This window comes from Pongo abelii, chromosome 3 (genome assembly GCF_028885655.2).
Source record: "Pongo abelii isolate AG06213 chromosome 3, NHGRI_mPonAbe1-v2.0_pri, whole genome shotgun sequence".
Taxonomy (NCBI): domain Eukaryota; kingdom Metazoa; phylum Chordata; class Mammalia; order Primates; family Hominidae; genus Pongo; species Pongo abelii.
Genome location: NC_071988.2, coordinates 164,346,029 through 164,372,107, shown reverse-complemented (window position 1 = coordinate 164,372,107; position 26,079 = coordinate 164,346,029). Strand labels below are relative to the sequence as shown.

Genomic DNA, 26,079 nt, shown 5'->3' with positions numbered 1-26,079 from the left:
GTTACTATAGCAAAAGTAATCAGGAAATAAAAAGTCACTTATTGCTCTTTATTTTTTTTCTGATGACAAGTCACAAATTATAGTTTAAAAATATATTCCTTCTGTATTATTATTTTTCCCCCATTTCAGCAAAAAATACACTGGAAACAAGCACACTAGAATCCCCACCTATCAACATCCTGCATATTTAAACTCCTGAGTTCTAAGAACACTTTTAAACAATTCAATACTAAACAAAGCCATTAAGAAGGCAGAAATAAAAGTAAAAATCTACTGATGAATGAAGGATTGCAGTAGCATTTGTTTGTTACTGACCGTTAGATTGAAGTGGGTAGAATTCTTAAATAAAACGAAACAGAAGCAAAATCCCAAAGCATTGCTTTCTTTTAGTCTTCTGAGCTGAGGAAGGCCACAGATGCAGGCCACTCCTAGAGTAGAATTATATTTGGTTAATGAGCAGTGGTAAGTATTAGCTGGAAGGCAGATATAACTTTTTATTTATTTATGAGACAGAGTCTCATTCTGTCACCCAGGCTGGAGTGCAGTGGTGTGATCTCAGCTCACTGCAACCTCCACCCCTGGGATTCAAGCGATTCTTGTGCCTCGGCCTCCCAAGTAGCTGGGACTACAGGAGTGTGCCACCACGCCCAGCTAATTTTTGTATTTTTAATAGAGAAGTTGTTTCGTCATGTTGGCCAGGCTGGTCTGGAATTCCTGACGTCAGGTCATCCTGGCCTTGGCCTCTCAAATTGCTGGGATTCCAGGCATAAGCCACCTCACCCATTCACTTTTTTTTTTTTTTTTTCCTGAAAACAGATTTTTCACGATTCTTTATTGGCTGCTAAATAATTCTCATACAGATTAGATTTTATAGTGATCATATGAGTAATATCTTCACAAAACAGTCCAATCACTCATTATTTATCAGCTGTCTGGTGGGACTGATGCAGTATGTACAGATCCATGAAGTGAATAGGTTTCACCTTATGAAATGCAATGACTCATGTACTAATTTAGTATTTATGAAGAAATATTGGACCTGGTAACATCTTTTAAAAAGCTGAGTATGACTGAGTCAATAAAAACAATTTTACACAATAATAAAACACCAGATATTGGTAAATGTTGATATTAATATATATTAGTATGATATTAGTAAACTTTTTTTTTGCATAGAAAAGTCCATTTATAAAAAGGCCCAATTTCCTCACTTCCACCCTGAGAAGTAGGTAGATAGATGAGGCAATTAAGTGTCAGAGTTTGTGACTTACTCAATGCCACAGAACTAGAAAGCAGGAAATCTAGGAGTACAGCTTAGGAATTCTGCCTGATCTCGGGTTCTCTCCAAGATATCATGCTGCATACGACTTAGGGTACAGTAAATCCTCTGAGCTGTAGGAAGAAAAAAGTGCAGCCCAAGATGTAACTATTATTGTTTTCCTGACAACATGTAACCGTATTGTTTTTAGATATGGAATATAATAAAAATACAAAGCATCATCATTATTTTTATCAGTATTAGGGAATGTGCAAATTGGGTTGGACAGAACATTTCAGTGTAATAGACATTTTCTCTGTTTTTATGGGGAGCGAGTGTGAGCGTCTCTCTGATAAAATGGAGAACAGCTGCTCATTTCTGGGAAATAACCACAGCCCACAATCAAGTCTGATAAGAACTCAGAAAAGAAGTGACTTATTTTGAGCAAAGGTGTCATGAGCTCACAAGGTAAAAGATGGGGCTACAAGCAGAAAGTGGGCAAGATGCCTGTATTTGAAACACAGTGGCCTCACCTTTAAAATTCTGACAGATATATGTCAATATCAGGAAACGGAAAAAGAGCTGTTTACTGTGAGCAGAAAACCAACAGTTGAATGTTATGAGCAATAAAATTAAACACATTCATATTGCAAGGAAATGATCAAAATAACCACCAAAGAACAGTGAAAATCTAAATCTAGCTTTTTCTTTCCTTCCGGTGATATGTTGACATTATTGAAACCTGGCATCAGTATTTTTTAAAACTGTAAGTCTCTTGGGTTGAGTAATAATTGTGGTGTGGCGGTGGGTCTTCCAAAGAGAGGTGCCATTGTGCAGGAGAGCAGGTCAGCATTCCAAGAAGAGAAATGAAGCCGGTGGTGTAGGATGTAAGCTACCAGAGAATTCTAGTAATGTAAATGTGAGCACTTCATGTTTCCAAGCCTCTAGTTCTAGTTCTATGTAAAACTGAAATAATTCAAAGCACCATTTTAAGGAATAGAGAGATAATTAGCAAAATGCCTCAAAAATATTAAGGGTTAAATACATTGTAGCTATTATGTTTTTTTCCATACATGCTTTCGTAAGCTCTCTTCTGTTACTAGACGCATGTGGTTTATATAAGGAAAAAAAAGTATATGACAAAATGCCATACAGAAGCAGCAGGATCTGAAAGTCTGGCAAGAAGTTAAGCAGTTAAATAATTTTCCCAGTGTTGCCTAGCTATTTGAACTGGACTAAAACCAAACCTGTTTCATTCCAAAGTTCCTGCTTTTTCTATCTCCTTGTACTTCTAAAAGAGATTATGTGTAAACAATTGAAAGGTGATAATTGAATCTATACTTTCCTTTGCTTTCAAGTTTCAGATTTAAGCCATATTACCTTTGTACCAATGGTAAGGACCTTGCAAGCTCTGACCACAACATACCTTAAATACCTCATTTTTCTCTCCCTTCCTGTTATGGTCTGAGAAGTGGGGTAGGGATGCTATAGAACCCTGCAGGCCCTCACCATGAAGTCAAGGACCCAGGGCTACTTCCCCCATCCATAGCTCCAGCCTGCAGCAAGCCACCAGCCCAAGTTAACTTGAACCACCTCTAGTGAGGGCACTTTACATCTCAGCAACTCAGCTGAGGGGAGTAAAATGATTATTTCAAAGGTGGGAGGCGGGGGTGGTGGGGATAGAGAGGAAAGTCGATTCAGACTTGCTTAAAAGGAATATTTTTCTGGATTTTTCTTCCTCAAATTGGGGGAATGATATGTGAGAGGAGAAAATATTCAAGTAAATATGGTATGGTGGCAAGGATCTGTAATATGAGCCTGGTGTCTCAAGGGAAAGTTCTTAACTTTTGTGGCCCCTGGGCAAGAATTAACCCATCTCTTCCAGGCTTAGCTTGAATTCCAGACCCAGGGCTTCTTAGGACTTTCTTTTTTGACTAAGGCTTGAAATTTTGCAAAGATTGCAAGAAACCCCCCTGCTTTTTTTTTTTTTTTTTTTTAATGTTTTGGCTAGAAGCTGGGAGTGAAATAACATAAAATGTTTGTGTATCTGCAATAAAAGTTACCTACACTAGTTTACGTATAAAAAAAAAAAAAAAAAAATCCTTCCTCTGCTTCCTCTTCCCCTGCTTGTGTGCTGTTGTGGTTGAGAAACTGCTCTCCTTGTTTCTTTTGGTGTGTATGACTGTGGGAGGCCAGTTCTAGTGAATACATAGGTAAGGACCAAGTATGAATTAAAACATTTGATCTAATCCAACGCATGTCAATAAGGAACACCAAAGTTTCCCAGATATGGCCCAAATCAACTTTCACATCCTCAAGGAGTGTGACTTAAAGCCCAGGGCTTAATGACTAATTAAAGTCACTGAGGTTTCTGAGCCATGTGTGCATAGTCACGCATTAGAGCTGGGATCTCAGACCAGTCAAGACTTGCATGAACTGCAAATGTGGTCAGTGGAAATGAACTCTCAATTCAGCTCCACAGCACGTGACTTCCTATTTCTGTAAGGTACTTCCAAGGGACTTCCTCTGTAAAAGCAGCCTGAGCTCCAGGAGTTTTCCTTCAGTGCTGTAGCTAAGTTTACTTTCAGCCCGGCGCAGAAGTTTTCCCTGAGATATGGTGTTAGTTTCTTTTCTTTCTGTCTCCTCTGCCGTTGCCAGCATGCAAGGATCTCGTGGCTCCTGTCCGTGATCGTAAACTGAATACACTGGTGCAGATCTCCGTAATCCACCCCGTGGAGCAGAGTCTGACAAGATATTCCAGCACCGAAATTGTGGAGGTGAGATGCTGTGTGCCTACATTAATCTCTCTCTCTCTTGCTGGCTCGCTCGCTCGCTCTTGCTCTCTCTCTCCCTCCCCCCCCAACCCCCGCCCCATCTCTGGATTTGAATGAACAGCTGAAATAAGTTAGTTCGTAGTCTGTAGCAATGCTGCATTACCATCCTCTGTCATTAAGAAGCACATACCTGAGATTATTAAGCAATGCATTGGTAATTTACTAGAACGAACAAATGACAAAATAACTTGTCTTTTTTTTTTCTTTTCGTAAAAAGAGCTTATTTTTCTCCCAAAGATAGAAAAAAAAGTTCCCACTTTAAATTCTCATATACAGCATAGAATAAAGAAAAACAACATACAGACTTTAAATTGAAATAAATAAATATTTATTTTGAGGAAAAAAAAAGGAAGTTGTACAGTACCCAGAGAAATTTTAAACATGTTAAGTGTTTTTGCTTTTTTTCCCCCCGGTATTCTTTAGTCTGTGGAAACTTTATATTCTCTGCTGTTTGTCTGTCTTTCAACTTACGATGTTTTTCAGGGAAAAGTAGATAATTAATTTGACAAACTATGTTTTTAGGCAAAAGGTATAAATATTACTCATCAGATGGGAGGTTTCCTATTTACATTTATTATTACTAATATAACATTCAAAATGTCAAGAGGAAACTTGTTATTGTGTTGGATCAGATTCAAAAGAGGAAGTGTTTCCCTTTTGATTATTTTGTTCTGATCACACATTTCACAACCTTAATGAATGAGAGATACTTATTTAAACATCTGGGGCTGGAGAAAGTATAATCTAAACTTCTTAAGATTTGCTTGTTTTTCTTAGACTTGTGAGCTGCATATGTTTTGAATGAGGAGTTTCTCTGTAAGAACCTAACTAGCCTGCCCCAGACCTGGCTAGCTCAGGGCTGACCGCCTGCTTTGATGCAGTGGTGGAATAAATGATTCAGACTGAACGGGAGTCATTTCTATAATGGGAATGACCCAGATACTGCATGTAGCCCTGAATATGCCCTTTGGAAACTTTAGGTTCCAGTGTTGGTATAATATATAGTTAATGCTATAGTTCAATTAACAAAAATAATCTTATTCATATGAATACAACTTAACTAAAATTGTAAGTTATTCATTTTATATAAAAAAGTTAAAAATTCTGTTATTTAAAAAATATTGCCAAAATTTACTTATTCGCTCATTTATTTTTGATTTTTTCTTAGTTTTCATTTTATTGTGATAAAATACACATATTATAAAATTTACCATCTCAACTATAAGAAATGTCTTATTTTGGCACATTTTAAAATATTGTATTTGAACATGTTTTGCTGTTTTTGGTTGTTTTATTCACTGCCCATTCCAAAGTGTCTGATGCAGTGCCAAGCAAAATGTATTTGTTGAATAAAAGAATGAATGAATGAATTACTTGGACTTCCAGAAATTTCCATAGACAATTAGTTTATAGAACTCTAGCAAACATCTCCATGGTATTCAGCAATATATATGTATAAAATTTAATGCTGGATGTCAGCTCTAAAAACGAATTCTGAGGCATTGAAATATCCTGTGCACTGCATCCTGAGCTAGTAATTTTATAGCCCCAAATCCACCATATTTAGAGTTTCTTTCATTAGTTTTCAAGTGATTCTGAGGAAAAAAAAAATCATAGCTGAACATCTAAAAACAAATGGACACTATCAGAGCATGACTTTCAATTGAATCATTACAGAAAGGAAATAAATGGAAGCATAAGATTACCACATGGTTCTTTTGGAGAAAATAGCTTCATTTTAATTTGATGAGTCAATATCTCAGATTATTTCCATAAATTACAAGTTACATTTATTAAGTGTATTTTAAATGAACGGACTAACCCTAAAGAAGGGTTCTGTAGATAATAAAAATAAACTTTTTCAAGACAGCTCTGACAATGGTGCAGGTTCATTTACTATCAGCAGTTGTATCACTTCCTTAAGGCCCTGGGCCATGTTGTTGCCCAAGAGCAGGATTTGACAATTCAGATCTCTTCTAATAGAACTATTTCCTCGAAAAACAGACTCAGGCACACTTTCTGCATTCTCATGTGTCACTTGCGTGCTGCCAACTACAGTTGCTGCCTTATTGAATCAAAGTTGTCTGCTTGTGCTGTTACAGGGAACAAGGGACCCACTGTTTTTGACTGGTGTCACATTCCCATCTGAGTATCCCATCTATGAGGAGACCAAAATAAAACTAACAGTCTATGATGTCAAGGATAAGTCTCATGACACCGTAAGTACTGGCACTTCTTTCTTTCTTTGGGAAAAAGTTGTGCTTTTCCACACGATTGGATTTTTTATGTAACTGACATTTTTCAAAGAGGATATTTGCACTGTGTTCACGATTGTCTTATGTTTATCGTTTATTTTTTCCCCCCAAATATGTTTGGCTTGTTGCCAAATTGGCAATTGGTTAGGAGCAGAAGCTTTTGGAACAGATTTTTCTTTTTCAGGAGAACTGACTTGATCTTTTGGTTTACACTTTGTTGTTGTTGTTTTCAGCAGAGTGGTAATATTGTGGGTGGAAAGCAAATGGAAATTAGGCAATATTTAAAACTTTCTTGATAGTGTAATTATTCTAAAATAGGGGATTGACAAAGTGCTCTACTTTTACAATGTATTGCATACCGTATAGAGAGAAACGGACTACATTTTTCTTGATATTGTTACTGGCACCAAAGCAAACAGAAGGTAATTGGAAACAGTAGGAAGAAGCTTTAACTGCTCTCTTCAAGAAGGCCAGGCAAAGTCCCAATGGTCTTTTGTCCTAGATTCTTCAATCTTCCTAACTGGTCTGCATATTCCTCCAATTGAATCATCCCTCCTGGTTAGGCACTATAGAGGACACTCTTAAAATTCTTGGACAGGAGAAAATGCTGTTGGGGAGGTAATGAAAAGGGGAAGGCAGTTCTCTCCTTTAAATTTCTTCCATTAACATGAATTTGTATGTGTCTTCAAGGCAGGGAGCTAAGAGAGACTTGACGGTCAATATTGTAGCATGAGGCAGTAAACTCTTTAATGGCAGGTGGACCAGTGGGTTCCAGGAGAGTTCTGGTTGAAGCTAACGGATGCTGCTGGACCTGGGGAATCCCAGAGTGCCTTGTATAGGGAAAATGTCACTTTGAACTCTGCTCTCACTTCGGCATTCCTGTTTTGCTGGTGACTTTCTCTTCTTTCCATTCTTTACCACAAAATTTAGTCTAATAGTGGGAACATTTAATGGAAAAAAATATTTTATATTGAAGGGATTTCTGTGCATCTTAGCCCTGGAAAAGTTCATTTCTTTAAAATTGCAGAACAAAGACTCAAGTAAATGCACAGCATATGTACATGGAAACAAAACAGTTGTGGCTATCGGGTACAATTCTTAAGAAGGCAGATTCTCAGCCTTATTGTCTGATTCCGTTCCATTTACTGGCTTTGGGAGAGGAAATTCTTGGTTCCCCTGTTTTATCTTTTAAAATACTTACCTAATGGGATTGTTGTAAGGATTAAATTAATTAATATATGTAAAGTGTTTACTGACTGTTACAGAGTAATTAATAAGGGTAAGTTACTGCTATTATTGCTGTTATTGTTTTGGCAGCTGCCTCATGCTTTCTTATAAATAGTAAAAATCAATTAAGGGAATATTAACCAAAATAATTTTCTATATTTACTGATTTTGTTTTTTCTCAAGTGGCCCTACATTTGCTGTTTATTACTTCTTTGAATAAAAAAGGTAAAAATTTGGGTTAAAACTGGCAACTGAAAAATATTTGCCTGGGAGTTTTGTCTTTTCCTTTCCAACCTCTGGTTTTTGAGGTAATGTGAAAAAGGAGTAGACTGCAGCTGGGATATTTAGACCAGCTTTGATAAATTATGCCCAGAGCTCTCACCCACTGTTTATTGTTGTTGTTTTTGTTTTCAACCTTCTGCCAGAGAAGAGAGAGAAATGGAGGAAAAGGTGAAAGAATCATAAAGTTGGGGAGGAAGGAGATATAGTTCAAGTGGAAGGTGGGAGTGGGTGATGCAACTGTGCAGAGAAATGATCAGGACAAAAGGAAAAGCAGAGGAGAAACTATAGGATTTTATGTTCTGCAAAGCAGCTGATTAAATTTAATTCTCCAACAGTCCTAAGACATAGGGTGGGGCATGGAAAGGGCTGAGTTATAGGAACACTGTGCTACAGAAGTGAAAATGTTGCCCCTAAATTCTTGGGTTTGTGAAGTATTTAGAAGTATCAGAGTTAGAAATATTACATGCCAAATGTGTTTCTATCTCCTTCAATCTCCTTCATTTAAAATGTGCATGAATGTTAATGCTTTGGAGGTAGACAACTAATGTACTCATTAATTATGCTTTTTGTTGACTTTAGTTCTGGAAACTAATTATTTGGGGTCTTTTAAAGACTTTCTTCCTTGATCAGAGGTGTTATGGCATAAAAGTACGGAATGAACTGGAACCCCTACTGTGAAGTAAGACTTGTGAAACTTGAACATACTTAAGAAATACAACCAGATTGCATTTATCAAGCACTGTTAATTAAGGCATAACCTCTTCCTTAACATAGCTAACAATTAGCTTTGGTGATGGAAGTGTAAATAGAAACACAGTAGATTAATATGCTAATAGTTCCTATGGACATGTGGTCTTTATCTTTGCCCCTTTCTTTCATTTCTTAAGTTTTTCTTTAAAGTGAATGATGGAGGAAAGCAGCAAGTGGCTTAAAGTACAGCTTATAATTATAAGCATTCAACAACCTAAATATTTTAAGATCGTAATATTCTTAAGGCATAAGAGATGAGATTGTGAATATTTGTATGTTTTGGAAGGTTAATAAATTGTGTGCATGTGTTTTAAGGTAGTTTAAATATTTGGTCCTAGCAAACCATTGATCATACTAGACTGATTCAGGACGAGCAGATCTTCTATATTGGTTGAATACTAATTAGTTGAGTCAGATGACTAAATTGCTTGTGTTTTCCTATTGAGCTTATTACTTAGAGATAACCAGTGAAATAAACACGTTACTTTGCCATTTCATATCATTTGCATACATATTTGTACTAGATGTTTTTAAAGAGAAATGATGGCCTTTTCTCTGTGCTTTTGATGCAGATGTTACCTCACTAACTAGTTGTTCTTGTGCTCCTCTAAAAAACTGGATCTAGGATTGATTATCTTAGTAACTTCAGCAGAAATGCAATTAATCATCATAATAAATGAAGTTGATTCAGAGTAACTATTGTTTCCTTCTACTACATCCTTCATCCTTCCATTCACTGCCATAAGTTGGCAGACGGATAGAGAATGCTTAGCAGGTGGGGGAGGGGTGGGGCAGACGGAGTGAAGGGTCTTTATGTATTAGTATTAGAGTGATCTCTTGATTATTTTCCTCACTATAAGGAAATTATTTTCTCAGGATGAGCTGCCATAACATTCCACTGTCTGATGGCAATTTTAAAGCCTGAAATTGAAGCCCATGGCTAGGCTATGAGAACCCTAGTTCATATAGTAAGGTTGATATCTTCTGGATGTATATTAATTTTAGGCTTTATTTTAAAACTGCTGGAAACTGAAACATAGACAAAAGTATTTTCAGGACATCATTTACAATGTTTAGCCCTAGAGTCAAGCTGTGGGATTCTGAGTCTTTCATATGTTACGGCAGAAACCTAAAAGCAAGAGGAAATTGGCTGGGCACAACGGCTCTGTAATCCCAGCACTTTGGGAGGCTGAGGTGGGTGGATCACGAGGTCAACAGATTGAGACCATCCTGGCCAATATGGTGAAACCCCATCTCTACTAAAAATACAAAAATTAGCTGGGCGTGGTGGCACACGCCTGTAATCCCCGGTAGTCAGGAGGCTGAGGCAGGAGAATATCTTGAACTTGGGAGGCAGAAGTTGCAGTGAGCCAAGATTGCATCACTGCACTCCAGCCTGGTGACAGAGCGAGACTCCGACTCAAAAAAAAAAAAAAAAAAAAAAAAGGGCAAAAGGAAATTTAGAAAGGAAAACATCACCATAAAACTTTGTCTCTTTTTCCCATTCCTCCCATGCAATATGGTGCTTTGGAAGATATTGATGAGTAAGCCTCTTCCAACACCCTCTGAGGACAGCCATCAAATCTGCAAACATATATTAGGTCACAAAATTATTTTTGCCCATGGTAAAAGTTTGAATTTCTACTCTATTTTGCAGAAGTATACATTGACTCCCCTCTTTTTGCTCTGAAAGTAACAAATGTTTGTGGTACCATCAGCTTGTTAAATTCTTTGCTTATAGGACAGAAACTGGTATCCAGTAAACACTGAGCATTTCTCAGGGAAGGATGTAGTCCTAAGACATTTTTTTACTGCCAGTTACTAGCAACCCTGTATTTGAAACTTTCAGAAAAAGTTATCAAGATTGGATGTACATATTACATAATGTGTGTTGTGTTATATGCCCAGGGCAGTTTAGTTCTAGAGCAGTTCCCTAGACAGTAGTATGCAGTTCATTTTTTATGTTTTTCTATGTAAGATAATGTTTTGCATTTAATTTATTTTTATTTCACTTGATTTTCTAAATTGGCTTCTTAAGAAGCTTAAGTCTAACTATACCTATTGAGATACAAATTCTGATAGTTGGCTTTCTTCTTCATCTATAAGATATGGTACAGTGGGTAAGGAAAAATAAATTGAGATTGTTTACTAAGTATATGCCAAGCACTATGTTTAATATGTTTTATATATATATATATATATATATATATATATATATATTTTTTTTTTTTTGTGACGGAGTCTTGCTCTGTTACCCAGGCTGTAGTGCAGTGGCACGATCTTGGCTCACTGCAAGCTCTGCCTCCCGGGTTCACGCCATTCTCCTGCCTCAGCCTCCCGAGTAGCTGGGACTACAGGTGCCCGCCACCAAGCCTAGCTAATTTTTTTTTGTATTTTTAGCAGAGACGGGGTTTCACCGTGTTAGCCAGGATGGTCTCGCTCTCCTGACCTCGTGATCTGCCCGCCTAGGCCTCCCAAAGTGCTGGGATTACAGGCGTGAGCCACCGCGCCCAGGCTGTTGTATGTTTTTTTAATCTCCATAAAACTCCTTTGAGGAAAGTATCATGCCCATTTTAAAGATGAAAAAATTGGTATTCTAAGAATCTGAGGAGGCCGAGTCTGAGATCCTTTATTTTTTCTAGGCTATGTTATGGTACATATATTGTCCATAGGATTTCTCTCACTTTTATTTCCCCACAGTAGTATGGCACTTTTATTTCAATTGATAGTTTCAAAGCACTTTTTTTTTTTTTTGAGACGGAGTCTTGCTCTGTCACCAGGCTGGAATGTAGTGGCTCAATGTTGGCTTACTGCAACCTCCATCTCCCAGGTTCAAGTGATTCCCCTGCCTCAGCCTCCCGAGTAACTGGGACTACAGGCGCCCGCCATCACGCCCGCCATCACGCCCGGCTAATTTTTTGTATTTTAGTAGAGACAGGGTTTCACCATATTGGCCAGGATGGTCTCATCTCCTGACCTCGTGATCCGTCCGCCTCGGCCTCCCAAAGTGCTGGGATTACAGGCACGAGTCATCACACCCGGCCGCACATTTCTTTTGAAGCTTACAAGTTGATCAACTACGAAAACAAGGTCAGTATTCAACTAGAGGAGAAAAACCTATATCCAAAATTTTTAGGCACTTAAGCATATATAACTAATTGAAACTGTCCAAATAAATTTTATAATGAAGTGGTCAATTATTCATGGGAAAAAAAATAGCTGTTATTACCTGTTGTGAAATACCTGAGTTTATGTCTCAAACTTTTGCTTTTGTTCCATAGGCCTTGTTTTTTCCTTTTTTAAAATGTGTACTACGTGGTTCCCTCAACCTGCTCATTCACTCAGCCTCTGCCTTTTGAAATGCTCCTGTCTTCATTGTGACATAGTTTGCAAAGGGAGTTACAGATTCCATGTAGAGGGAGATGAGGCTTCTAAAATGTTGCTACCCTTTATAATTAAGTTCACTTACCTTGTTGATAAGTGGGATTTATTTACAAAGGACATAATTTTTAAATTGAGATATAATTTATATGTAACAAACTGGACAAATCTTAACTGTTCTGTTCCATGAGTTTGACAATTGCATATGCCCATGTCACTTTCATAAGGCAAGATATAGTCCATTTCCATTTTTCTAGAAAGTTTCCTTCTGACTTTCTCCAGCCAATTACCACCCCATACAACCTGAGGCAAACACTTTCCTAAAGATCTGTTTTGTTTGCTGTTGAAATTTATATGAATGAAATCTTATAGTTTTGCACTGTTACATCTAGTATCTTTTCTTCAACATGTTTTTAGATTAATTAATTTCCTGCATGAATCATTAGCCCATTCCTTTTTATTGCAGTCTGTTGTAGTGATATACCACAATTTGTTCATTTACTTTCTTACTGATGGGCATTTATGTTGCCTCCGATTTTTGACAATGATGAATAAAACATCTATGAACATATGTTGACAAATATTGGTATAAAATGTGCTTTTATTCTTCTGGGTAAATACTGAGGAGTGTAATTTCTAGAGTATAGGACAGATTCATGTTTAAGTTCCCTAGAAACTGTCAAATTATTTTCCATATTGATTACATGACTTTTTAGTCCTACTCCTAGTAATTTGAGCTCCAGTTTCTCCTCCAACACATGATATTGCCAAACTTTTCCATTTAGCTATTTTAGTGGGTATGAAGTGGTATCTCATTGTGGTTTTAATTGGCATTTTCCTGAAGACTAATTATGTTGAGCACATTTTCCTGTGCTTACTGGCCATTCCTCTCTTTTTGAAAAAATGAAGTATCCAAGTCTTTTGCCTATTTATTAAAAAAAGTGTTCTTTTTCTTGTTGAGTTCTCAGAGTTCTTCGTACATTGTGGATACAAGTGCTTTTGTTGTGTATAAGTGTTAGAGGGTTTATTAGTCTTTGGCTTAGCCTAATACTTTCCTTAATAATACATTTTGTTGACAAAATTTTTTTTAATTCTGATTAAGTCCAGTTTATCAATTTTTTCTGCATTCATGGTTAATCCCTCTTTTTAAAAATACTGTAGTAAGAACACTTAACATGATATTTAACCTCTTAAAAAATCTTAAATATACAGTACAGTATTTTTAACTATAGGGATACTGTTGTACAGCAGCTCTCCAGAACTTATTCTTCTTGCATAATTGGGACTTTATACTAATTAATTAGCAACTCCTCATTTTTCCCTTTCCCCAGCTCCTGGCAATCACAATTTTACTCTCTGATTCTATGAGTTTGACAATTTTAGATACTTCCTCCTGTAATTAGAATAATGTAGTATGCATCCTTCTGTGATTAGCTCATTTCACTCAGCATAATGTCTTAAACTTTCATCCAGGCACATATTATGGGATTTCCTATTTTTTAAGGCTAAATAATATTCCATTTTATATGCCACATTTTCTTTATCCACTCATATACTGATGAACGTTTAGGTTGTCTCCACATCTTGGCCATTATGAATAGTGCTGCAATGAATGTTGCAGTGTTAATATCTCTTAGAAATCCTGCTCTGTTATTTTGGATAAATACCCAAAAGTGAGATTGTTGTATCCTATGGTAGTTCTATTTTTAATTTTTTGAAGAAAGGTCTGGGAAAAGTCTGTCAACTCTCGGATTTTGTTTTATTTTGGTTTATTAAACTCGGTTTCCTGATGAGTTTAACAAAAACTATTATTTTTATAGTTCGCTTGACTTCTCAGTGTTAGAATGGGGGTAACAGTCTCTAGCAACTTTTAATATTTTAAGCAGAAGCAGAAGTATTACATATTTATGTTATTTCTTTTAGCATTGATACTACTATCCATACATTTGCATTTTCATTTCTGCCTCTTTCATTTCCTTTTCTCTGGAATTTACATATCAAAGTACATTGCACTCTGCTGATGCTCTTCACATTGTTTCTCCCTTTCTGTCATATTCCTGTCCTCTCTGTTTTACTATTATCTGCACTCACACAGTAGTTGTTCTCTATCATCTCTTCAAAAACTATGTTTGCTTTGCTTTTTTGTTTTGGGCTCTCACAACAGAGGAAAGGATAAGCATTGACACTTTCCACAAGGAAATAATGATGTTTGCATGGAGAAAGACTGAATTTTTGATGGTAGAAACGGAAGTAAGTTTAATTATGAATTTCTTAAAAAATAAACTTTGGTCATGAAACTAAAAGGAACTAGAAGAAAATGTAGGGGAAAAGTTCCGTGACATTTATCTGGGCAAAGATATTTTGGCTATGACCCCAAAAACATAGGCAACAAAAGCAAAAATAAACAAATGAGATTGCATCAAAGGCTTCTACACATAAAAGGAAGCAATTAATAGCATGAAGAGGCAACCACGAATTGGAAGCATTTGCAAATCATACATCTGATAAGGGGATAATATTCAAAATATGTATGTAACTCAAACAACTCAATAATGAGAAAACAACTCATTTAGAAAATTGGCAAAGGACCTGCATAAACATTCCTCAAAAGAAAATATACAAATGGCCAACAGGTATATTAAAAAAATGCTCATCATCACAAATCATTAGGCAAATGCAAATTTAAACCATAATGAGATATCACCTCACACTTGTTAGAATGGCTATTGTCAAAAAGACAACAATTAATGAGTTGTCAGCAAGGATATAAAGAAAAGTGAAACTTTGGCCGGGTGCGGTGGCTCTAGCCTGTAATCCTAGCACTTTGGGAGGCTGAGGCGGGCAGATCACGAGGTCAGGAGATTGAGACCATCCTGGCTAACACGGTGAAACCCCGTCTCTACTAAAAATACAAAAAATCAGCCGGGCGTGGTGACAGGCGCCTGTAGTCCCAGCTACTCGGGAGACTGAGGCAGGAGAATGGCATGAACTCAGGAGGCGGAGCTTACAGTGAGCTGAGATTGTGTCACAGCACTCCACCCTGGGCGACAGAGCGCGACTCCATCTCAAAAACAAAAAAAAACAGAAAAGTGAACCTTTGAACACTGTTGGTGGGAATGTAAATTGGTACAATCATTACAGAAAAAAACACTATGGCGGTTTCTCAAAAACCGTATGATCTACTGCCATATGATCCAGACATCCCACTTCTAGGTATTGTTAAAGGAAAAACTTCAGCCAAATTATATTTAAAGGAGTCTAATTGAGCAATGAAAGATTCAGAATCAGGCAGCCCCCAGAATCACAGCAGATTCAGAGATTCCAGTGCAGCCACATGGTGGAAAAAGGTTTATAGACAAGAAAAGGGAGGTGGCATACAGAAATCAGAAGTGAGGTACAGGAACAACTGGATTGGTTACAGATTGGCATTTGCCTTATTTGACCACAGTTTGAACACTCAGCAGTGTATGATTGGTTGAAGTATGGCTGCTGGGATTGGCCAAGACTCAGCTATTGTTGCAGACACATACTCCTAAGTTTTCAAGCTTGTGGTTGCCGTTCATCCACAAGGACGCAAATATAGGGCAGCGTTCTTCTCAGGCCGTATTTGGTTTGCTTTAACAATTCCTCTTTTTTGGTCATTTTCTCAATTTTGAGAGATTGACCAATACTTTAGTCATTAATGTCACTCTTACCAGCGTAAACCCACTCGGAAACAGTAGACCAGTGAGTTTTGCAAAGGTAGGAGCAAGGACTTGAATAGAGGGTACCTCCTTATGCTGAAACATCCTGTTTACAGGAGAAAAACCAAACCTGGTCTGTTCTAGGATCTACGTGTCTCCTTAAAGTCTTAGTTTGATTATGTTATATTTAGCATAAGTGACTCCATTTTGGTTTGGTTTGGTTTGGTCTGTTGGGTCCTAGTGCATGAGCTCGGTCCAAAACAATGGCCTCCCATATATATTTTTTTTAGTTCCCCCTTTTTGGTCAGGTTTTCACTTAGGTGAGAGTGTGACCAAAACTCAGGGCCTTGGCACCACTCTCAGTTACCATCATTTGGGGTTTTCAGCCTCGGCATGTCATTCATAAGTTAAATGTCTTCATGGTCTTACATTTCTTTCAGCTCTTGTCATTCCAGTTGAAAAGAGACCATTTGACATTTTAGAGATGGGTTCATATAAACATTTAAAATATTTGAGAGAGTACAGCACACCAGGGAGATTATTTTTACAACTATCAAGAGGGTAATACTAAGAGTTTGGAGTATGCTCCTTACCCAGGGTCCGCATAAACCACATCACCTAAAACCAAATAAAGAATGATGTAGACAAAGAGTCTGCTCCCTTAACTAAGTGGTCTTTTTGTTAATCCCCTGCAACTGAATTGCTATAATACCCAATGTTTTCTCCGTAGGTCATAATTGTCAGCAGCTGCACAGATACTTTTCTGTTTAGCCAACTCTATTATTTAGCATAACTTTGACAGGAGAATTTAAAGCCTGTTGTGTAAGTATAGCCTTTACAGTAGAATCTGCTATAGAGCCTATTGTAAGGGATACATTTCTAATCATTGCCTTTTTTACTCCAACCATGGAAAATAGACCTAACAAATGATGCCCTTCTAGAAGAGCGAAAGCCTCCCGGCAATGTTCTTTTTAACCCATGCTGTGGGTTAAGAGGAGTGAACCAATGTTCTGTTTCTGACTGATTGTGAGGCAACATATGTACCATTAAAGTTTCTCACCTATATTGAGCCTTCATCTTTATCAAAGTATAAGGTTATCCATGTATAAGGCTGGCTGCAAAATCCTTCACAAATAAAAGTATACACCATAAGTGCACGTAACAGACCCCCTTTTCATTTCTATTGTTCATAGAGGCATAAACAAGGAAAAAATATTCAAAGATAAGAGTCTTATGATAGTAGAAGTCTTTATCTATGATCTTGGGAAAAACTGTTCACATCAAGGATGCCATCTTTTTCTGGGAAGAAATTTTCCTGGTTAGCTTTACCTAAAGGGGTTCCAGTGGGTATACAGTTCCAACAGTGTGAAGGGACCATTCTCAGTTGTGAGATTATAAACCCAAGGTTCACAGTCCTGAAGTTTTGCTGTAGTGTGGATGTCAAAGGCAGTCTTTCTCTGATATTCTCAGAAGATTTGATCTTTGGGTTCTAGATTGCGAAGAGGTTGACTGTCCTCAGTGAACCATAAAAAGCTTTCTTTTTCTGCTGAAAATACACTGTAGCATAATAATTTACTTTTATAACATCAGCCCTCTTCCATGGGAAAGCATTTATACAATCAGAAAACATGCATTGAAAATCACAATTGAATAAAATCCCTTTATAAAATGTTTATAAACAGCCCATCAGGCAACCAAATGTACCTGAAGCTTTGATTGTTTTCTCAGGAATATGGGTTGACAAACCAAACATTGGTTATAAACTATTTTAGGAATTTAGAAGTCACTATGGCAATATATTCAATTTGGACTATTTTATCTTTTCTGTGATGAATAATGGAATGCAGAACTTTTAATAACAATAGCTTTGAGGACTCAAGAAAGATAAGATGGCCATCCCGGTTCTCCAAGAGTACATGGGTTCTTTTTGTTTTTGTTTGTTTCATTTTTTGTTTGTTTGTTTTGAGACAGAGTCTTGCTCTGTGGCCCAGGCTGGAGTGCAGTGGCATGATCTCAGCTTGCTGCAACCTCCGCTTCCTGGTTTCAAGTGATTCTCCTGCCTCAGCCTCCCAAGTAGCTGGGATTACACATGCCAGCCACCACACCCGGATAATTTTTTTCTATTTTTTAGTAGAGATGGGGTTTCGCCATGTTAGCCAGGCTGGTCATGAACTCCTGACCTCAGATGATCCACCCACCTCGACTTGCCAGAGTGCTGGGATTAGAGGCATGAGCCACCATGCCCAGCCGAGTCCATGTTTAACACTGGACTTTTTCCTCTTGAATACCAGTTGTTTTTCCAATTTAGGTGCCTAGCACTGGTAACTGATGGGTTGTTACAGGTAATTTAGCTTAGACCATGGAATTTATTCAAATTGTATATCTAAACAATTTTAGTATTAGCTGATTAAGTATGAAAATCTGACAAAGTATTTTCTTGGTATTCAAATAATTTTTGTTATACTTGGGTTAGCAGTTTTATAAAGCAGTCAGTCTTTTCATTAAAGTTTCAGGAATTCTTACCAGTCCAAATGACATGAATTTAAAGTTACTAGAAACCTGTATTGAAGAGTGCTTTTCAGGGTCCTTTCCATTCTTTTATGAACCTCGTAAAAGACACCATATTCTAGGATTTTGCATGCTTGCGAAGTTTTCAGAAAGTGCATCAGCATTATGCAATTAACTGTGGAAATGACTCTAAATGGTCATAGTTAAAGACACAATTGACAAGGCAATTTGATTATTTCTGTGGTCTACATTAACAACATAATAACTATAATTATGATAGCATATACTCAGACATATTAGAATTTCAGAAATCCCATTCAACTTTGGAAGATATTGATGACATACACTAAAATATAACCCAGAGAACATTAAACATTATGTTTTATTTTGAGAATGCTTCCCATATATCTAAACATGTCAGATAATCCTGTTTACCTCTCTTTTGAATGTTTTAGGGGCCCTCTGTAGCATCTCAAAAGTTGTAAGTCAGAAAAGATAATTTTGAAGCTGAGATTTGATTTGGGAAGCCTATCAAATATGTTAAATGTTTAAAACACTTGATATTATGAAATATAATTTCCATAGTCCAAGTTACCATAAGTCATTCATTTAGCCAAAATGTGTGAAAAAATTGTGAAAGTGCAGATTAGTGCTCTATGAAATGTCTGTTTGGCTTTTATTCCAATGTTCAATTTACAGAAAAACTTAATACCCCTTTGACTTTAGCCAGTGTCCACACAGGATTTTTTTACAAGTTTAATTTTTACAAACCTTTTACAACTTGTTCAAACTTTTAGCGTTACCTAGTTTAAAACAATCCTTTCATCCTCTAGGCAAAAATGTACATCCCCATGCCTTTTTATAATCTTTTACCAAAAACACATTTCACTCTCCTCAGACATCTTGCATGTAAAACTATGTTTTCAGTCGTCTCAATTACATGTTATCATGGTAACTCTTAGCAAATTTTAATCTTGGTAAAAAATCTCATAAGTTATTTTAATTATGTACTAGGTGTTGGTGAGGTCTGACTCTTTCCAGTATAGTTTGGGATGTGGCTGTCCACATGTCCCCATGCCTTATCTAGACTCTAAGGCTCCAAAGTAAGTAAATTGAACAATTTTCAAAAGCCAAAGATGCAGTTTATGATCTTAAAGCATTCAACAAACCTAATATCTGACCTGCCTAATTTAGACCAAATGGCTTTATTTTTGCTAACAATCTTTAAAACTTATTTCCCAAAGATTACTGAAGTCACGTGAACTAAAAGGCATTACAATTTTTTTCTTTCAAAACGTTTGATCTAAGCGCGTATTTTTCTTTAAGCCAATTAATTAGAGCTCTTTTATAGAAACATTATACACATGACACATATATAACTACATTGAAAGAAAAAGATCCAGTAGTTGAAAGATTTTTCATTTACCAGTTTCTAAGTTTCTTTTTTTTTTTTTTTTTTCTGAGACGGAGTCTTGCTCTGTCACACAGGCTGGAGTGCAGTAGGGCAATCTTGGCTTACTGCAATCTCCACCTCCCGGCTTCCTGCAATCTCCACCTCCCGGCTTCAAGCAATTCTCCTGCCTCAGACTCCCAAGTAGATGGGATTATAGGCACCTGCCACTGTGCCCAGCTAATTTTTGTGTTTTTAGTAGAGACAGGGTTTCACCATGTTGACCAGGCTGGTCTCAAAATCCTGACCTTGTGTCCACCCACATTAGCCTCCCAAAGTCCTGGGATAACAGGTGAGAGCTACCTCGCCGGGCCTCTAAGTTTCTTAATTGGATTACTGGCTTTAGGGTGGAGACCTTGGAAACACAGGCTTAGGAAAATATGCAGTTTCTACAGCCTAATACAAGGCATAGCTGAAAGGCAAAACAGATCTCCAAAATTGAGGGCCTCATTTTTACATTGTATCTTGGATCCCCAAAAGGAGAAGATAGTGCAATTCTTTTACTGTGCATTTTATTGCATGGCAGCCCAAAGCCAATCAGCCCATTTTTTAATTAGCCCATCCCTAAAAGTATATTTTCTACCTATTTATTGCACACTAAATTAAAGCTCTCTCAAAATGCGAAGCAATCTCTAATACCTACCAAAGTCAAAAACATCAGATAACTCAATACACAACAGAACAGAGCCTTAGACTTTGAGTGGGATCTATTCACTTTCAATTCCTGGGGTTCCATGAGGAAAATGGGTTTTTCCCAAAACGGGTTCTATGGCTCCTCCTCTGTTTTTTCTAAGGGGTCCCAGGCTACTAGAAGTTATCTTAGGGCCTCTCATGTGTGCATTAAGAGTGGCAAGACAAATGGAGAAAAATAATTTAGTCAACTGAGAAGGAAAAAAAAAAACCCTTTTTCCAGAAAAATAATATCCAAGAAGAGAAAAACATAGGCCTTTTAAATATACCTATCACTTGGATAGCCACTTCTAATTAAGCTGACTTTTAACCATAGCACTCCTTTAAAAATGCTCTTAAATTTCTTATTGCCTAGCTTTAGCCGTGCCGACTGGCTAGTAGTCCTGGATTTTAAGCTCACAGGTGAAAGCAACAAACCTTAACTAAGGTTATAACTTAACCACAAGTATACAAGGTATTTTCAAAGTGGTGGTAAGCAGTTTTTATAAAATCTAGAATCTTTAGAGGTAGCTCGGAGAAAGGAAGATTTAAGAGAACTTGGAAGTTGTTCGTGGAGGGGGAAGAGAATCAGCAAATAATAAAAGTCGCACAGACATTAACCAGATAGTTTTCATTCTCTAAGCCAGGATTGAACCTGGGCTGCTGTTGTAAAATGGCAGAGACCAAGAGAAAGTACTGCCATGTGGTTACAATGTCATGCTCCCAAGGACATGACTGACCAGTTTGCTGGGCCATCTTGAACAGCGGGCTTATGGGGACCTAGGCCCACATTCTATCCTAAGGTACCCCTCTTTATGTTAGAACAATACAGAAAGACACACAAAGCACACCAGATTCACTACAGCTCAACATTAGCCTCACGAATCCTTTTTCCCATTAATCAAAACTTAACAGAGGATATAAACCGTGATTTTTACCATTCATCCAACCGATTTGCACAGAGAGAGGCCAGAAGTGTGACTGATAAGAACTTTTACCCTTTTGTTGGCATATCAGGTTTCTGGGTTCCTTTCCCTGAGTGGCTCTAGTGACCTAATCCTGCTTGTCACACTATATAACCTTGGAGGCCAAACGCAACACAAAAGAAAATCTTTTTTTCTTTCTTTCTCTTTTTTTTAAATGCACTTCAGTGCATTGTTGTTCATTTGGAATGTTCCACTGTAAGTTATCTTTAGCAAGATTTTGCCCTTTCTGTAAGACTTTGCTGCCTCCTGGGCCTAATGTATATGCCAGAAGGAAATCAGTTTTTTAGAAATTAAGGACCTCATTTTTATCTAAAATATTAGCTTTTTCTCAGGTTCCCTTGATGACTTAGCCAATGACATTTCCTACCTAAGCATGCAAGAAAAATGAAACAAAGGGGTAGAACACAAAAATCCCCATGAATTTTTAATGGACAAATTTTTACAACCACTGCAACATTACCATTTACTACCAGTTTCTTTCTGAACCAGTGGGATGTAAGAGGCCTCTAACTGGATCTAAGCCAGTTAATTACCGGATCAAATCACATCCTGGACCCAGTCCACTTTCTGTCATGACTGTCAAACCCAGTTTGGAACAGAAATTTGCTCAAAGAAACTCAGAGAGCTCAAAACACAAACCCGTAGAGCTCTGAAATCCAAGAAAGAACTTACCCATGATACCCAGCTGCTCTGAGAGATCGATGGATACAAGTGGGTCCAGAAGGTACCTTGCTTGTTCACTCAGTGCTCCTGGGGGTCGTTAGAAGGTCTATTTCGGACCCCACTTCTGACACCATCTATTAAAAGAAAAACTTCTGCCGAATTAAATTTAAAGGAGTTTAATTGAGCAAGGAATGATTCACGATTTGGGCAGCACCCAGAATCACAGTAGATTTAGAGAGATGCCAGCGGAGCCACATAGTGGAAAAAGATTTATCAACAAAAAAAGGGACGTGGCATACAGATGTCAGAAGTGAGGTATAGAAACAGCTGAATTAGTTACAGCTCGGCATTTGCCTTATTTGAACATGGTTTGAACACTCAGCAGTGTTTAAGTGGTTGAAGTATGGCTGCTGGGATTGGCCAAGACTCAGCTATTGTTACAGGTGCATACTCCTAAGTTAGGTTTTCAATCTTGTCTACCTATTAAGTTAGGTTGCAATTCACCCATAAAGACTCAAATATAGAAGCATGGAGTCCTTCTCAGGCCCTATTTAGTTTTCTTTAATAGTATATACACAAAGAAATTGAAATCAGTATATTGAAGAAGTATCTGTACTCTCATGCTCATTGTAGTATTATCACAATAGATTATTCACAATAGCTAAGATATGGTAGCAACCTAAGAGTTCATCAATGGAAGAATGAATGAAGTAAATGTGGTGTATGTACACAATGGAATACTATTCATCCCTAAAAAAGAAAATTCTGTCATCTGTGACAACAAGGATGAACCTGGAAGACATTGTGTTAAATAAGGCAGGCACAGAAAGACACATACTGCATGGTCTCACTTATATGCAGAATTTTAAAAAGTTGAACTCATAGAAATAGAGAAGATAGTGTTTTTCAGACACTGGGGGAAGAAAGTGCAGAGAGGGGGAGATGCTGATCAAAGGGATAAGCTTTAGTGATCTGTTGCACAGAATGGTGACTATAATTAGTAATAATGCATGGTATATTTCAAAATTGCTAAAAGAGAAGATTTTAAATATTCTCACCACAAAAAAGTAACAACTATGTGAGATGATTATTTGTTAATTATCGTGATTTAATTATTCCACAATGTGAACATATATCAAAATATCACGTAGTATATAGTTGTCATAAAAATAACATAATTTATTTTCAAAAGTCAATAAATAAAAAAATACACAAATAAGTAAAATCTCTTGGCTGTGGCAGAATGGATGCTTGACTGAGGGGTATTTCATTGTTATTTTATGAAGGCAAACAGAAACGTAGTTTAGTACTTTCACACTTACATGTCTACAAATGTGTAAATTGCAGAAAAATTGCTCAACGTATTTTAAAATGACAATATCCAGGATTAGTTTTCACTTTTTCAATTAAATATAATGGTTTGGTAAGACCACTTCCTGTTCTGTATTCAGAGGTGGACAAGTTATTATAATTAATCACTAGATAGAGAAGCATACTCTACTCTGTTTTTCTGTAATGGAATGCTGGCCTAAGTTCATACTGAGCTCTACCTCCACTGAACATTCAAGAGTGGCTTTTTTTTTTAAAGCTCCATATCACTGATCGTTAGAGAATACAAATCAAAATCACAGTGAGATACCATCTCACACTAGTCAGAATGGCTATAATTGAAAAGTCAAAAACAACAGATGCTGGCAAGGTTGCAGAGAAAAAAGAACACTTATACACTGTTAGTGGGAGTGTAAATTAGTTCAACCATTGTGGAGGACAGTGTGGTGATTCCTCAAGATCTAAAGACAGAAATACCATTTGAGCCAACAATCCTGTTACTGTGTATATACCCAAAGAAATATAAATTGTTCTATCATAAGGACACATGCATGCATGTGTTCATTGCAGCACTATTCACAATAGCAAAGACATGGAATCAACTTAAATGCCCATCAACCATAGACTGGATAAACAAAGTGTGGTACATATACATCATGGAATATTATGCAGCCATAAAAAAGAATGAGATCATGTCCTTTGCAGGAACTCATATGTAGCTGGAGGCCATGATCCTCAGTAAACTAACATAGGAACAGAAAACCAAATACTACATGGTCGAGGGTGGGAGGAGGGAGAGGATCAGAAAAAATAACTATTGGGTACTAGGCTTAATACCTGGGGACAAAATAATCTGTACAACAAACCCCCATGACACAAGTTTAACTAAAACCTGCACATGTATCCCCTGAACTTAAAAGTTAAATAAAATAAATTAAAGGGCATTATAATCAAGAGATATACAGTCATGCACTGCATAATGATGTTTTGATTAATGATGGACTAATGGTGATTCCATAAGATCAATGGTGATCCTGTAAGACTCTAGTACTATAGGTGTACTGTATCTTTTCTGTGTTTAGATATGTTTAGATATACAAATACTTACCATTGTGTTACAACTGCCTGCAGTATTCAGTACAGTCACATGCTGTACAGGTTTGCAGCCAAGGGACAATAGGTTATTTCATAAAGCCTAAGTGTGTAGTAGGCAATACTATCTAGGTTTGTGTAGGTACACTCTACAAAGTTCACACAATGACAAAATCTCCTAATGATGCATTTCTCAGAGTCTATCCCCATCATTATGCAATGCATGACTGCAATTCATTGGAATGTAATTTACTGAAACTGTTACTAACTAATTGAGTTAATACTTGTTTTTTCTAAGGTATTTCTTTTGTCTTAACCCACACATACTGGAATTCTTGAACATTTTTAAAAGCTATGTCAGATTGGAAACTTACTGATCACACTTTTCTTCCCAAGATAGCTAACTCATCCAGAATGTGAGTATAGGTGGATCTTGAGGTCCTCAGAGCTGAGACAACTTGAGACAACTTGCTCAGACACCTGTTTAAATGTCTGCGGGATGGTTGGCCAAGTGCAAGACATCGCATGAGCTTCTTGACAGCTGCACGATGATAACTTAATGAGACACAGAACAGTTTTCTTGTGAAATAGCTGGACATGCAGAGAGGTCACATGAATAATAAGCTCACACCTGTGTTCCCCCCAACACAGATATTATTCAAAGCAAAAAACATCATACATAAAGTCAAGGTCCTCTATATCCCCCTTCTCAATCTCCTCTCCTTTCCCTCCTGCCTGTGCAACCACTGTTGTGAATATTAATGATTATCCTTGAAGCTTATATTTCTGAACTATTACTATACATGTCCAAAAACAATAGATTTTTTTTCTGGTAAAAATATGACTTTTTTTTCTCTTATCAGTGTTTGAATAGTGAGCAGTTTCATTTTTAAACATCATGGGATACCATTGAGAAAAGTGGTTGAATAAGTTGCAAGGCAGATCTAGTTTGAGCCTATTGTGTCCACAGATTGGAATTTTGACATTTCCACATAACTCTGTTTTGATGGGTGTCTGCTCAGAAGATGTTAGGAAGCTCATCATAAGGAAGTAGAAATTTAGGCAGTTAGGTTTGACCCACAACCTCATAGCCTAGGTGGTAAGCAGTTACTCTTTCAAGCACCTTTTATGAGTATTGTAATAGAAATATTTGAAACACTGGTACATAAGCAGTATGACTGTGACTATATTGGGAAAAAAAGAAAGCTTCCAAAGTATATTTTATGAAGACTAGGTATGTTTAATACTAAAACCTAATGAATGTTTTTTTAACAGCTATAATTAAATTTCAATTAAAAGCATAGGTGGAAAGATTATAAATGTAACAGTGTTCAGTAGGATTAATCTATGAAGAAAATTATACTCGGACGAAGTAAGGTTTAATTCAGGAAAGCAAGAGTGGCTTAATATCAGTATATCTATCAACACAATCCATTTTGTTAATAACTAAAGGAGAAAACTCATTGCTAAGAGGCATTTAATAAATCTCATGGCCACACTTACTAGAAAAAGAGAAATATAAGAATATAGTAAAAATAAGTCCTTAAAAGGTAATATAAATATTCTAAACAATTAAATGCTTAAATTATTTCTGCTAGACACTAACTTAACCACTATCATCATTATTATTCAATATTTTCTCGGACTCTGTAGGAAAGATGATGAGAAAATTATTTAAAATCTGGGAGGAGTACACAAAATTATTTCTGTTA

At 36.9% G+C, this 26,079-nt stretch overlaps 1 protein-coding gene across 9 annotated transcripts in view; it reads left to right on the top strand.

Annotated features, from left to right (window-relative positions):
- INPP4B (inositol polyphosphate-4-phosphatase type II B) overlaps positions 1–26,079 on the top strand; it is an 829,855-nt gene that overhangs the window by 452,527 nt on the left and 351,249 nt on the right. For all 9 annotated transcript variants that reach the window (XM_024245636.3, XM_054553363.1, XM_054553366.1 and 6 more), the window contains 2 exon segments: positions 3,917–4,035; positions 6,195–6,311. In XM_024245636.3, coding sequence (XP_024101404.1) covers positions 3,917–4,035; positions 6,195–6,311 — 236 coding nt within the window.